This window comes from Rhipicephalus microplus, chromosome 3 (assembly GCF_043290135.1).
Source record: "Rhipicephalus microplus isolate Deutch F79 chromosome 3, USDA_Rmic, whole genome shotgun sequence".
NCBI lineage: Eukaryota > Metazoa > Arthropoda > Arachnida > Ixodida > Ixodidae > Rhipicephalus > Rhipicephalus microplus.
In genome coordinates, this window is record NC_134702.1 from 128,146,830 (window position 1) to 128,161,996 (window position 15,167).

Genomic DNA, 15,167 nt, shown 5'->3' on the forward strand with positions numbered 1-15,167 from the left:
GAGCACCTTGCGGCTAGTGAGTCGAAGCTGGATAATATTAGTGTCCTAGACAGCAAAATAGCAAACTGCGAAACCAGAATGTGTGCCCTACAGAAAGTGGTTCGAAAACTTGAACTTCAGATTGAAGATCTTGAGAATCGGTCTAAAAGAAATAACCGCATAATATATGGGTTTCCAGAAAGCGAGAAAGAATACAGTGGTACTTTCGACAAAGCAGTGAACGACAGTATCTTCAAAAACATTCTGAAAGCCGAGACAGTTGCCTTAGAAAGAATACTTAGATTATTAAAGCCAAGCTAACAAATTCAGGCCAATTACTTTGCAGCTTGCTGACTATCGCGACAAAATAACAGTATTGCAGAACTGTTACAAGTTAAAAGGCAGCAATTACTTCATTAGTGAGAAATTCTCAACTCGCAATCGTGGCAAAAAAACTATGAAATTATGGTAAATTAAAAAAGAAGCAAGAGAAAAAGTGTCATTAAGCTATGACAAGCTCCGGAATAATGGTGAAATATTTTCCTGGAATTAGGAAAGTAATAAAGCTGCTCCCGTGAGCCTTGGCGGAAATGCCCCTGCAAAACAAAAAAAAACCAGAAAGACGAACTGCAGAAGCTACGGCCCCGCAAAAAAAAGTAACCTTCATCCATCTGAACGCACGTAGTATACTGAACAAATCGGATTTGCTTGAATCTTTATTACTGGAGCTGAAACCCGATTTTTTAGAAGCTACCGAAACTTGGCGTTCAAGTGACATTCATAATATGGATATAGGTAGCCCCAACTACGCGATAATAAGAAAACACCGGCCCACACGTGGTGGTGGCGTCGCCATTTTCATCGATAAAAAATTCTCTTTCGAGGTTCTTCCAGAAGTTGAAGGTGTAGAAGCAATTATTTGCAGATTATTCATAGGTTCATGTGCCATCACTGTGGGTTGTGTATACCATAGCCCATCTGCTTTTAGTGGCGTCATTATTTCACTTTGTAGGTATATGCAGAGTCTATGAAATGCCAGACTAATCCTTCTGGGTGATTTTAATATGCCAGACATAGCTGGCAAGCTATGCATTTCAAGTCTGATAGCTTGCCATTGATATGTGATCTCATGCTCAATTTCAATGGGCACGTCGGCTGGTCATCTTGTAGCACCATGTTCAAGCCGCTTTTTTCCTACGTGCAGATATTCCTGTGCGGTGACAGCAATGGCCAGCGCACATCAAGATGCGACCAACTTCGTCATGGATGAACGTATAGCTACTTCCGCGCAAGCGTCTGCCATCATCGACGAGGGTTGGGCAACGCTACTTCCAGTGCCATCAACGTCAATTCAAGTGGATAATAGACGCCCCTCATCCCCGGATTCCTTCAGTGGGCACGTCGGCTGGTCATCTTGTAGCACCATGTTCAAGCCGCTTCTTTTATACGTGCAGGTTAGTAACGAAGTATCATCTGTTAAAACTAGCAATCGTTATTTCGTTGAGCTGACATGCCCACGTAGCTTATATACCTTGTAATGTAACATTAAGCAAGTGTTTTTGTCCCTACTGATACTATGCGGGAACGTTGAATCCAATACAGTACCCTCCACTACGAAACTGTTGTCACAGTTGATTGAAGGTCAAAACAACATCCAAAAAAGTTTGATGATATTGAGCTGAAATTAAAAACTGTGGAATAAACTTCTGAGATAATTAAGGGATTCAGCGATAAACTTCACAGCCTGGAAAATGCAGTTCAAGACTTAGAACGTAAGCTCGTTGATTTAGAAGACAGAAGCAGGCGTAGCAACCTTGTTGTGTTCGGCATACCGGAAAAGAATGATGACGCCTCTGACGACCCCATGGATAGCGTAGTCTGCAATAGCGTAGACGGGAACGTAAACTCAGTCCAGCGAATTCATAGGCTAGGGCGAAGGAGCATGGTAAAAATCGGCCAGTGATCGTTAAGATTTTCGATCACAGGGAAAAAGTTAAAGTTCTCAAAAGTTGCTTCAAATTTAAAGGGAAGGGAATCTCAGTCTCGGAGGATTTCTCTGCAAGAACTTGGCACGTCGGGAAGTTTGTATGGAACAGCACTTCAGATATTAGGAAATCGGGCACAAAGGTGAAACTTGTACATTACAAAATTAAGATTGACAATCGATTGCTAACATTAGATGAAGTTCAGCGTGGAATGGTCTCTTCGAGCAGACCGCTTACCAGAGCAACTCGCAACAAATGAAACGAAAAGAACGGGGGACTTTTCCGTTCCCTAAGTATTAACGACCGTAGTATTGTATAAAAAAGCGATGGTTTATACAGTGTTGTGTTAACGTATCACCCTCATCTTTTGATAATGATTTAGACAGTGTTGTGTTAACGTATCACCCTCAACTTTTGATAATTACTGAAACCTGGCTTCGCACCGACATTAGTGACGATGAGATCACGCCCCAGGGTTACCACATATATCGCAAAGATAGAAGTAGTTGAGGCGGCGGAGTTGCAATCATATTTAAGGAAACCTTACAAGTTGAAAGATTAGCCGATACACCAGATCTTGAATGCGTAATTGTGAAAGTGATCTTAAATTCATAGTCGGCGCTTTTTACCGCCCCCCAGGCACAGACGAAGCATTCTTTGATAAGCTTAATGAATTTCTTTGTATGGTCCATAGTTGCTCTAGTAATATAATAGTCGGTGGTGATTTCAACGTTCCTTCAGTTATATGGCATACTGATTTTCCAGTACCGTCTTCAAATGCAGCGAAAAGTTTAGTCGATATAGTCCTTTTTCATTATTTGACTCAACAAGTTAAGCGACCAACCCACGTACAGAATGCTACTGCTACAACTGTGGATCTTTTTTTCGTTCGCAACAGCGTGCTGCGTCGTGTGGCAGACACCAATGTGCTTGATGAAATATCCGATCACAAAGTGGTTTACATGAGCATTAATCTTAACCACGTTCCAAAAGGTAAGAGGGAAGAACGCGTGTTGTCTGTCTTCTCGCGCGCAAAAGACGTAGAAATACTAGACACATTAGACTTACATTTTTCTTGATTCACTTTACTTTCTGAATGTAGTGCTTGTACTGTTAACAACCTTTGATGTTTCTTCAAAAACCTTGTGTTGCAGAGCGTTCATGACTTTGTGCCAGAAAAAGTAAAAATAATAAAAAATGTTAGCCCATGGAATACTATGCCAGTTGTTCGTTTTGGGCGAAAGGCAAACAGGATAAGAAAACAGCATCGTCAGAACCCCACTCCGTCGATCATGCATAAACTCAGTAACGTGCGTAAAGAATTAAAAAACAGTATCAAGAAAGCAAAAGATGAGTACTATAACGTCACTTTAGAAATATTCTTGCGGTCATCCCCAGCGAAATTCTGGCAGCAGTTTGCCCCAAAAAAGAAGCGTTTTCATAATACGTGTTAATGGGGCTATCGTAACTAACAAAAAAACTATCGCAGAATCTTTTGAGATGTATTTTTGTTCAGTGTTTACTGATGATGATGGGAAAAGGCCATGTTCATAAAGCTTCATTATATCCCACCAATAAGTGACCTTGCAATATCTGAGGAAGGAATCTTATCTCTGCTAGTTAACATAGATCCCAAAAAGACGCCTGGTATTGACAGCATACCTAACGCGTTCTTTGTAAGGTATGCTGCATGGTGCTCGAAGTTTTAGTGCATCATTTTTCAGAAGTCACTGTAACAGCGCGCGCTTCCAGATGACATGAAATTAGGAAAAGTTATCTCTATACCCATATCGCCTAAAACTTCTCTCGTCTCCACCTATAGACCGATTTCTCTGCTTTGCTCAATCGCGAAGGTATTAGAACATATTATATTCAAGCATCTCTCAGTTTTTCTCGAGGGAAATAATTTAATCAATGACCGACAACACGGCTTTTGAAAAGGATTATCAACCGTTACACAACTCTTGGAAACCGTTCATGACATTGCAGCTATTCTAGATAGGCGAGGCCAGATGGACATGATTTTCCTAGACTTCGAAAAAGCATTTGATCGTGTGTCGCATCCAAAACTTCTCGCGAAACTTAAACCTATACAAAAAACCGTACATTAACTTCAAGGATTGAGGCCTACCTTTCTTATCGAAGTCAAATAGTTTCTACAAATAACGCTCAGTCTGATTCACGACTGGTGAAATCGGGAATCCCCCAGGGCTCAGTGCTTTGGCCACTTCTTTTTCTAATTTTTATAGACGACATTTCCTATGATACCCTGGTTTCTAATAAGGTATTTGCAAATGATTGCATTCTTTATCAGAAAATACGTAGTGCAGACGACCAGGTTCTTTTAAACGCAGCGTTAACGAAAATATCTTCTTGGTGTGCAGTGTGGCAAATGAAGATGAAGCAAATGAAGTGCCTTTCTTTGCAACACTCATATTCCATCAATGGCCAAAAACTATCGTTTGTTAAACCTTATAAATATTTTGGGGTTGTATTAAGTGCAGATTTTAAGGGGATTGAACATGTTGCCTACATTGAAAAGAAAGATTCACAGAAACTAGCATTTCCAAGACGTTCTTTGCGCAAATCTACATCAAAATTAAAATAATTGCGTATAAAGTTCTTATCCGTCCGATCCTCGAGTACTCATCTGTGGTTTGGGACCCTCATAGCCAAGTAAATATTAAAACACTTGAAATGATTCAAAGAAAAGCAATTCAATTTGTATGTAATCGCTACAGTGCTCTTACCTCACCCAGTGAACTGTTAAAAAAAGCTGACCTGAATATATTGCAAGCAAGACGGCAACACGGTCGATTGAAGTACACATTTCTACTTCACCACGACAAGCTACGCATAGACAAGCACGCGTACATAAAAACGGTTCACCGCCGATCAACTCGTTCCGAGCATCCTAAAAAACTGAAGGCATATTCTGTAAAACGAAAGCCTTTAAACACTCATTTTTTTTGCGCGCACTGTCACCAATTGGAACAGTCTTTCTGCCGATCTGGTGAACTGCGAAACCATTCAGTCATTCTTGGAAAAACTTAAACACCAGCAAGCCACTTAGCTTTGATCTTTCTTAGCGCTTCGCCCTCTATTATTCCACCGCGCATTCTGAACAGGCTTCCATTTATGATCCACTTTCTATCACTTTTTTTATATCAATGCATCGTACTTTTGAAATGTTGCCGATTTTCGAACCGTTATATGATGTTTGTTTCTTAGTTCTGTATAAGCATATGTTTGTCCTAATTGTTTTTTTTCTGTACGTGTACGCGTAAACCACTACAATTGTGTAAGTACTGGCGTTTTACTTTGATGCACTAGTTAAAGATGGTGTAGCTCTGCGGGACGTGTTTCCTTTCCTGTTGTATCTTCATATTTGTTTCCTTCTTTGTATCACCTACCCCTGCCTAAGGCCTCATGTGTGAGGTATGGCAATACTTCTGAAATAAATAAATTTACATCAGATAGTGACCTAACCTACGCGAGTACCTGCATCATCGTCGAACATTCTTGATTAAGTTTATTTAAATGATCATTTCAGGCAAGAAACGTCTTCAATAGGAATAATAGAGGGCATCTCAGATCATGACCTAATTTATTGCACTGTAGATGTGAATCACTATAAATCTCATCAACCGTGGTCGCTTTATTATTCTGACTTTACCCATGCTGACGACTCAAGTATAATCGATTGTCTTGCTTTCGAATATGATTCATTCGTATCACGTACAGATAACCTATCCATTGACATCGAAATACTTTGGAGTAGATTTACAGGCATCGTGACGTCATGCATAAAACGCTACGTACCGATCAAAAAGAAAAAAAACTGGGCGCCTAAACTCCTGGATAACACGTGACGTGATACATGCGAAACGAAAGGTAAAACGGCTAAGAAAAAAACTGAACATGACACCAACTATTCTTAGTTGACACCATGTGACTGTAGCTGTTAGCGACATGAGAAGTAAACTAAAAGATGCTAAAAATATTTACTTTGCAAAGATACTTCCCACATTTTTGATGAGCGCTCCAAATAAAGTTTGGAAATATATAAATCCAAAGAAAGGTGATGTGCTCATGCGTTTCTCTGAGGACAAGAACGATCGCGCAAACTCCTTCAATGATTACTTTCAATCAGTTTTTACCGTAGATGAGAGAATCATACCACTCATACAATCCCCAACCATTCAGCAATAGAACCGTTGAAAATTACCGAGCAAGGCGTGCTCGATCTACAAATAAATAACAATACCAAGAAAAGTCCGGGGCCTGACAACATATCAAACATCTTTCTTAAAAGGTATGCAGAATGGGCAGCTAAATATTTAAGTGTATATTTAATAAATCACTGCAATCATGCACTATCCCTGCAGTATGGAAAACCGCAAAAATTATACCAGTACACAAAGCAGGCAGCAAAGCAATGGTTTCAAATTACAGGCCATTATCACTAAGTTGTTCTGTGTGTCAATTGTTAGATCATATGATATTGAAACACATAAGTATTTACCTAGAAAAATATCATATTCTGTCTCCTGTACAACACAGTTTCTGAAAAGGCTTTTCAACGGTTATTCAACTTTTAGAATTAATACACGATGCAGCCCAGTTCATTGATAACCATAAACAAATTGACCTCATCTTCTTAGACTTTTCAAAGGCATTTGATCATGCTTCTCATACAAAATTAATAAGTAAATTAGAAGTTACTCTTTGAGATAGCATCATTGTTCACTAGATTAAAGATTACTTAACCAATTGCTCACAATTTGGGCAGGTACAATACACAACCTCTAGAATAGCAGCAGTCACGTCAGGCGGGCCACATGGCAGCGTCATAGCACCAATATTATTCACAATATTCATTATTCATCTGCCCTTCTAAACAGAAGTAAAGCTAAGACTCTTTGCAGATGACTTCGTGCTTTACCAGGAAATTATTACTCCTACGGATAACCTAATTCTTAAGCGAGCACTAGAAGATGTACACACGTGGTGCAAAAAAAGGCAAATGTCCCTTAATACTGGTAAATGTGTCTCCATGACAATTACTCGCAAAAAACAGAGGTCCAACTTTTCTCACACTATTGACAACTGCCCCTTAGCCACAGTCTCGAGCTAAAATTATCTACAAATAACGATTTCAAACGGCCTGATATGGGATACTCACATTGATAATAATACTAGCACAGTCAAAAATAGACTATTTTTTTAAAAGACGTCTTAAACTCGCACCACCAAATACTAAACTAATAGCTTATACTACCGTCGCCAGATTTGTATTAGACTATGCCCGCCCTGTCTGGTTTCTGTATACCCACCAACAGATTAATAAAACTTGAGCTGTTCAAAAAAAGCAATAAGGTTTATTTTTATCATGTATAGACTGACAGACTCACCAACGCGCCTACTCAATAACGATGGCATTTTAACGCTACAAAACCGAACAAAACTAACAAGACTAAAACCAAGGTTAGAACTACTCCACAACATAATGAAAATAGATACCTCAAGGTATCTATCTTTTTTTCACGGAAGACCAACCTGTCATAACCATTCCCATACTCTTGTAGAATACTCTTTTAACACTAATTGTTTTAAATACTCATTTTCCCTCTAACCACTAAAAGTAGGAACTCGCTCAATCTCACCTTCAGCTCTGAATCATAAATAAACTTGTTTACAGCTGCGATTGAAAGCGAGTTGCTTGCCTCGCAAATCGCACTAACAACATCACATCATCAGTAAAACGAAAAAAAATGAGTCAGTGTTGTATTGCTAACACAAAAGTTTTGTTTTTCATGATCGTTATATTCAAGTGACATGTTTTTTGATTACTTTATTGTTCATAATATTCTTTCAATAAGTTGTTCAATAAAAATGCCTACTCGATGTCCCTACCGAATATTACAAATGCATCCATTACCTTTTCGCGGTCGTTTTAACCATAACACAGTTCATAAATTTGCTATTCTAAAATTTTTTGATTGCGTGTTCTGTAATGGCAATGTATAACCTATATTTGCATGTCATTTTGTAATTCCGGCTTTTTTTGTTTTCTATCGATATGAATCTGTGTAAACAAATGTTCGTTTTCATTGGCCTTCGCTGCCATAATTTCTGATGACATTGGCAGTATTGGTGAAAAAATAAATAAATAATTAGTAATAAAGCGATGGGCTGCCAAACTCCGTCGACCAACTGCTGAAGACTGCTCTTATGGCGATGTCTGAGGCGTCCACTGTGAGTGATATGATGACGTCGCTCTTGGGATGCGCGAGAAGCATTGTCTTAGCCAGATATTTCTCAATGGAACTTAAGCTGTTTCTGCATCGTCCGTCCAGGAGATAGAAGCGTTGAGCTTCGTTTTAGCGGATAGAAGGGCATGGAGTGGTTGCAAGATGGCAGCGCAATGAAGAATAAACCACCGGTGACAGTAAGCAAGCCCGAGGAATTCACATATTTTTTTCGTATTTGTTGGCCGTGAAAACTGCCATGTAGCTTCAACACGCGTGGCCGGCGGAGAGATCCCACGCAAATTTGCTTGATGGCCGAGAAAGTCGAATGAGAAAACGCTAAACTCAATTTTTATTTTGTTGACGACTAGTCCATATTTGTGGAGTCGTGCGAAAACTTGACGCAGGTGAAGTTCGTGGTCTTCTGCAGTGGTGCTGAAGGCAAGGATGTCATCAATGTACGCGAAACAGAAGGTCAATTAACGAAGTACTTGGTCCACGAACCGTTGAACGGTTTGTGTGGCGTTTCATAGAGGAAGGGCATAGGCGTGTATTCAAACATGCTAAAAAGTGTTATTATGGCAGTCTTCGGTACGTCAGAAGGCTCGACAGGTATTTGGTTGTATGCCTTTACTAAGTCGATTTTGCTGAAGACGGTGGAATCATGCAGCATTGCCGCGAAGTCCTGGATGTGGGGTATTGGATAACGGTCTCGTACCGTCACTTTGTTGAGGGTGCGGTAGTCACCGCATGGTCTCCAATCACCTGAAGGCTTGCGAACCATGGGTAGCGGTGACGACGAGGCACCGGAAAAGGGGCGTACGTATCCTAGTTCAAGCATGTGGTCTAATTCTTGGCGTGCAACTTTGTAGTGGTCAGGAACGAGACGGCGATCACGTGCAAACATTGGCGCTCCTACTGTCACTATACGATGAGTGACATTGTGGCGTATAAGGTATTAAAGAGATGGAGCACGGATGAGGTCGGAAAATTATTGCAGAAGTGTAGACCACGGCGGGGAGACTTTGGCATGAGCTTGCACGAGACGCAAGGCTGACAAATTTGATGTCACGCCCTGAACTGTGGAGAGGGTCTCAAAATCCACAAGATGGCTATGTCGTAGTTCTACCACAAGCTTAAAATGCCAAAAAAGTTCACACCGATGATGGGTACACGTACGTCGGCGATTAAGAAGATCCACCAAAACGTGCGTCTCAGGCTAATATCAAGCCTAACATACCTATGTACGTAAGTCTGTAAGGTCAATTTAATGACTGCCGGACAGGCGGTGATGTCCAGCGTCGTGGGCGGTCCTCCAAACGTAGGAGGAAAAACACACAATCGGCATCTGAGTCAATAAGGTAGCGGACTTTGGTAACGCGGTCCGGGACGTGGAATAAGCGGTTGTGTGTTGGGCCTGAAACACTGGCAGCCGTCAGTGCATGGCTCATGCGTTTCCTGCAAACTGGCACGGCTGTTCGCACTGACGAGCTCGCGCAAAAACCTTGGCGTCTGCTGGTACCACCAGCAGACTCCGAGAGGCAGACTTGGCGAACTTTCGCGGCTTTGGCACCGTTGTCATGACGCGTTGCGGCGGTGATCTACCTTGATTGATTGATTGATAGATTTGTGGTGTTTAACGTCCCAAAACCACTATTTTGAATATGAGAGACGCCGTAGTGGAGGGCTCCGTAAATTGGGACCACCTGGGGTTCTTTAACGTGCTCCCGAATCTGAGTACACGGGCCTACAATATTTCCGCCTCCATCGGAAATGCAGCCGCCAAAGCCGGGATTGGATCCCGCGACCTGCGGGTCAGCAGCCGAGTACCTTAGCCACTAGACCACCATGGCGGAGCGTACCTTGAGCACGCTCAGTTCAGTGGACAACTGATCCACCTTGCGCTTGAACTCCCTATAAGCTTGAAGAAGGCGGTCCAAGTGGTCGTCGCGGACCAGTGCAGAGAGGGTAGATTCACGTCGTCTCTCGATTGTAGATATGAACGACGCGCCGACATCTATGATCTTGTCGGCCATCCGCGCTAGCGAGTCGAGGATTTCTGTAGACGATACGCTAAAAAATTGTCCGAATCTTTGTGGCAGTCGCTGTAAGAGCAGTTTGCGTAGGATAGATGCGTCCAATGCAGCAGAATGGTCCCCGATCAGGTGTCGCATGTGATGCAAAAGCTCCGTAGGCGTTCGGCCACCGAGTTCTTCCTAGGTGAGTAGCTGCTGCAGCCTACACTATTCCGACGCAGTTGTCCGGCGTATGAGCTCCTCTTTAAGGGTATCGTAGGGATTGTCGGGAGGTGAAGAACGCAGAATATCTCTTACGATCGCGATGACAGCAGGTGGTAAAGCGCCGTAACATAGTCGTACCTCGCTGTTCGCGATGCTACGCAGTGTCATCGAAAGAGTGGCTTGACGTTCAGAAACCAGAGTTCAGAGTCCGCCTGTCAAAACTCTGGGAGCCTGAGAGTAGCGAAGACATGGTCAGGTACCGCGGAATTCGGCGTGACGTCGCTGTTGGGTGTGGTGTCCATGATCAGCTGAAATGAACGGGGCTGAAGAAGCAGAGTTGGCCGTCATGCTCAGACCGTTGACGAAAGGACGAGAAGGTGAGCGTTGCCGCTCGAAGTCCAAGTCACCAGATTTAGGCAGACTTGCGGTGCTTGGTTTCCTACATATTTCACTTTTCCCTGCTCTGACGTGGACGTCCACAGGCGCTGTTGTTCTTGCTGGCGTCTTATACTCCCGTGCTGGCTTTAACACGCAGAGTAGCTGCAGCACAACTTTTTCATCTTCTTTGAGACGCTGACGGCTTGCCATAAAGGCATATCTCTAAATTAAACAGCTGATGCACTAGCAAGGTCGGCGTTAGGCGGGCCAGCTATAAATATTGCCCCTACAACAGCCTTTATAGTAGCTTCTAGATTTTGTAGGCAAATGATGATGCGAGAATTCTGTACACCATTTTCAAAAAAAATTGAAATTCAACCATCTAATGACACCCCGGAAAAGTTCCTCATGTCATAAGCGATGCCTGGAAGCTTTATTAACTCGATTACGCTGTCATAATCCTTCATTAAATTTTTATTTGTTCAGAGCAGGCTTAGCTCCCTCCCCACTACCGTTTTTTTGTGGAGAAGAGGAAACTGTGGAGCACTTTTAGATGCGGAGCATCTTATACTCGCGCCTTGTAGTGCGCCGTCCGCACCGCTTCTCGAACATTCGACAGCTGACGCGCGCGCATGCGCCGTCGCGCCGTCGCCCACTCTTCCACCATCTGTGCATCCCTTCCTCCTCTACACACCGCGCGCGCTTCACTCCACCATCTGTGCACCCTTCCTCCTCTACACACCGCGTTCGACATCTACAATTCTCCTGATTCTCCAGTGGACGCGCATGTGGCGTCGCGCTTCGAGAACATTCAACAGCTGACAGTGCATGCGCCGTAGTGCTGTATATATACTCAAGGTCGGCGCTCGCTCGCTCAGTTGCCGCTCGTCGGTTGGTTTGTACGGCGCGTCGACGTCCAAGGTCGCGGTGAAATGAATTCCAACGAATCCACAAACACAATGATCGACGTCCCTTCGACCAGCGCCGCCCTTTCGCATACGTGTGTACGTGTTCACTCATTTAACACCCCCTCCTACAACCACGTTAACCAATTTAGCCATCGACCCAAGTAAGTCGCAATTTAACACCCCATTTCACAACCACGTTAACCAATTTAGCCATCGACCCAAGTAAGTCGCACTTTAACACCCCGTTAACCAATTATATGCTCCGCATCCTCGTCAGTGTTCCGCCGAGGGAAGCTGCGGGCAATTTTTTCATCTCTTGTAGAATGTTTTCAACATTAAGAAGGATGTCACTAGAAATGCTATTGCGAATCTTTGGCTTAGGTTTGACAACGTCAAATTTACTATCCCTAGGAGCACATACCCTAGGGAACAGCAACGGGAAAGTGTGCGCTGCGGTGCAAGATAATAGTGTACAGTTTAAGAGATTCACTTAATAACCTCAATACCAAAAGGTTCTCAGCTAACCCATGTAGGCTACAGAAAATTTTTTTGATATCAATCATTTATTGCTCAATCAGTAGAAACTCATTCATCAAAATTTTTCTGAATTATAATTTGCAAAACAAAAACAATATTTTTGTTAATTTTTTTCGCCTGTATTTATTTATATACAATTGTCTTTTCTTGGTAAGCTACCCAATTATTGGCTGATATTCCAGGGTGGGTGTGAGCCACAAGTTTAGGATCTACATCGGCATCTACATCTACATCTACATTTCTCTGTAGCTCAACACACTGCTTTATTTGCAACCTACAGAGTCTCTCTTTGCGAAGGTGACCGCCGCCTCCATCCCTAGAACGACGACGTGCAATTTACCAAAACATGACAATGTGTCTCATTTTTTTTCACTTTCTCGCTGAATTGACGTCTCCGAGCTACACAAACACGGCGAGCGACGCCTTATCGGAAACTATTGAAACAACTACGATGTTCGTACCGTTTTTTTTTACCCCTATAGATTGCGTGAAGCACCAGTTGCCATTCGTTAGGAAGCCGGAAAGGAAATTAGTTGGACAAAAAGAAACTAAGGTGGCCGTTCAGCGAGCTTGCAACTATTCTGCCTTATGCATATCTTCTTGCTCGGTTTAACAATTGAAGGTTCATTTAGTTACGTCAGGTAAAATTTAGAGCAAACTACTGAGCTTCTTTTTTCACTTGAATATCAGTGTTGGCAGGTGTATGACTAACGTTCATTTTCTTTTGAGGTATGCTTGTATCCAGCGCATAAATAATGCGGCATATACAGAAAAATAGTGGCTCCGTAGGATGTAGGATAAATGATATGCATAGAACAATTAAAGACACGCATCTCGATCTTATGATATGCTTGTTCATAAATTGGTAAATAAATATTATATCACCAATTCACCTACAAAGCGTACCCAACACAAATAATCCCTAAAGATTTTGAACAGATACAGCTGGTTAAGCGTCCTTATAGAAATACCTTTGGATGTTCTGTCACCTTTTGGCATTGATAATTCGTACCTTGGTTTCTCCTGGTACCTTCGGTAGTGTGGCATAGCTGTGGCCATTTCGCTTACATCGAAGAGTGTGTAGCAATAGAGAGCGGCGTGACTACGAGGAGAGAATCACTGATCGGTCACTGAATTTGGTTCACGCTCATCATATCGCGGTATCCCAAGCACTGAACGAAAAATATGTGCTCTATGGCAGAGTTAATCTAACCACACTCACACGTTTCATACCACTTTATTCTGTAGCATGTCTCCGTAATATTGGTGAGAAAATACATAGAACCCAATAATTATGGAAAAACGCGGCGTGTGTGGCGTGTGTTCTTTAGCTCGGATGTCACTGAGTCAAATCGCCGTGGTGTGGCATCGTCACAGAGATATACACAAGGCCTTTTTGCAATGGTGCCCACCTCAAGGCTAGTTAAGGTGTTAGAAAAAGTCAGTTTTCCGCATGAAAAGATGCACGAAGGAAGACTCAAAGGTAAATCTTGGTAAGGGGGTTGTCGCTGGGGCTACGAATGGCCCACATCTGGTTTTCTCCTCTTGTAGGCAGGAACACAAGTGCTTGTGCAAACATTAGACACAGGTGTACTTTTCTTTATTATCTTCTGTCCCTTTAAGCTTCCAGGTTTCACTGGGCTTTTTATTCTATTGTGAGCCCCAAATTTATGGTCGTGGTTCTGCTGCACGCTAATAGAGCCCCCTGTGTGTGTGGCAATAACAGCTGGCTTGGGCAGTGAATGCAGGTTGATAAAAATCGCGGTACCCTATTAAAATAGTTGCATGACTGCGTTTTCGCGATAGTCACTGATCCCTCCCTCCTAGAAAGCAGGTAATAAACAGCAACCGCATATATTCGTTCAGTAAACTTTTTGTCCGCATCAACCACTATGCATTTTAAAAAACCATTTCGTAAGTACGTGGAGTTCTTGCTATTCTAGTCTTTGAAAATTTAGCGGCCACCTTATTATCCTAGTACCTCACCAACATTATGCTTTAGTGTTTCAACCCAAATTATTTTTCCCTGACGTCTGTAACGCATTAGTGACAAGAACAACTAATATACCAGGGACGTCCTTCGGTCGATGACGCCGGGAAGGGACACAAACGCCGCTGGAACAGCCTGTCTCTGGTGCTATTAGCCGTTGTTGTCGTAGCACTAATGAGCAGCCTGGTGCTCTTCATAATCGTGCTCCTCAATGGGCTGTCGGACAAACCCAACTCAATGGTGAGCACGCGGGTGAATTAACGAATGGAAGTACTGCTTGAATAAGACAGCTTGATCGAGCCGAGTCAAAAAATGCGCTGTCAGTAGCATTTTCTGTAAGTGACAGATTCCGATGGATGCATAGGTGAACACAATTCTGTGAAGCTATGCACAGAGACGTCGTCCTTCCGTGGAAATCTTCATAAATCAGAGAATGTACTTATTTGAAAGGAAACTACCGTAAATATATCCCGGGATCAAAACAGAACCCAAGCCTTTCTGCTCTAGGCCAAGGACGCTTCCTGAACGCGTCGATGAGTCAGTGTTTTATGTAGTCCAAGAACACTTGTGGTGTATGTGGCATTGAGAGTAACTTTGGAAGTGACCTCAGGCTCCAGCGCAGCCGTCATCATGCTCTTTTTGCAGCCGCCACGACCAGTGACAACTGCGTTTGTGTACGCAGTTGCCACTAGACGGGCAGGCCACACCACCTTCCCATGAAGAATAATACTGTGAGTAGATAATTCTGTGGCCTTTCAAGTCAAAGCTTAGGCGTACTGGAATTTTTTTTTATCCTACCTGTTATGCCATATAATTTGTAGAATATCAAACTATATCGATAACGAAACTGTCGGTTCGATGACCACTGGGGAGGTTCACCTCTAAACAGGTTGCTATTT

The 15,167-nt window shown here is 42.7% G+C and overlaps 1 protein-coding gene across 2 annotated transcripts in view; it reads left to right on the forward strand.

Annotated features, from left to right (window-relative positions):
* The first annotated feature begins 1,194 nt into the window (after window positions 1–1,194).
* LOC142803345 (endothelin-converting enzyme homolog) overlaps window positions 1,195–15,167 on the forward strand; it is a 139,728-nt gene continuing 125,755 nt past the window's right edge. For both annotated transcript variants that reach the window (XM_075888462.1, XM_075888463.1), the window contains exon 1: window positions 1,195–1,433. In XM_075888462.1, the coding sequence (XP_075744577.1) occupies window positions 1,206–1,433 (228 nt within the window). In that variant the 5' untranslated portion in view covers window positions 1,195–1,205. The remainder of the gene's footprint in view (window positions 1,434–15,167) is intronic.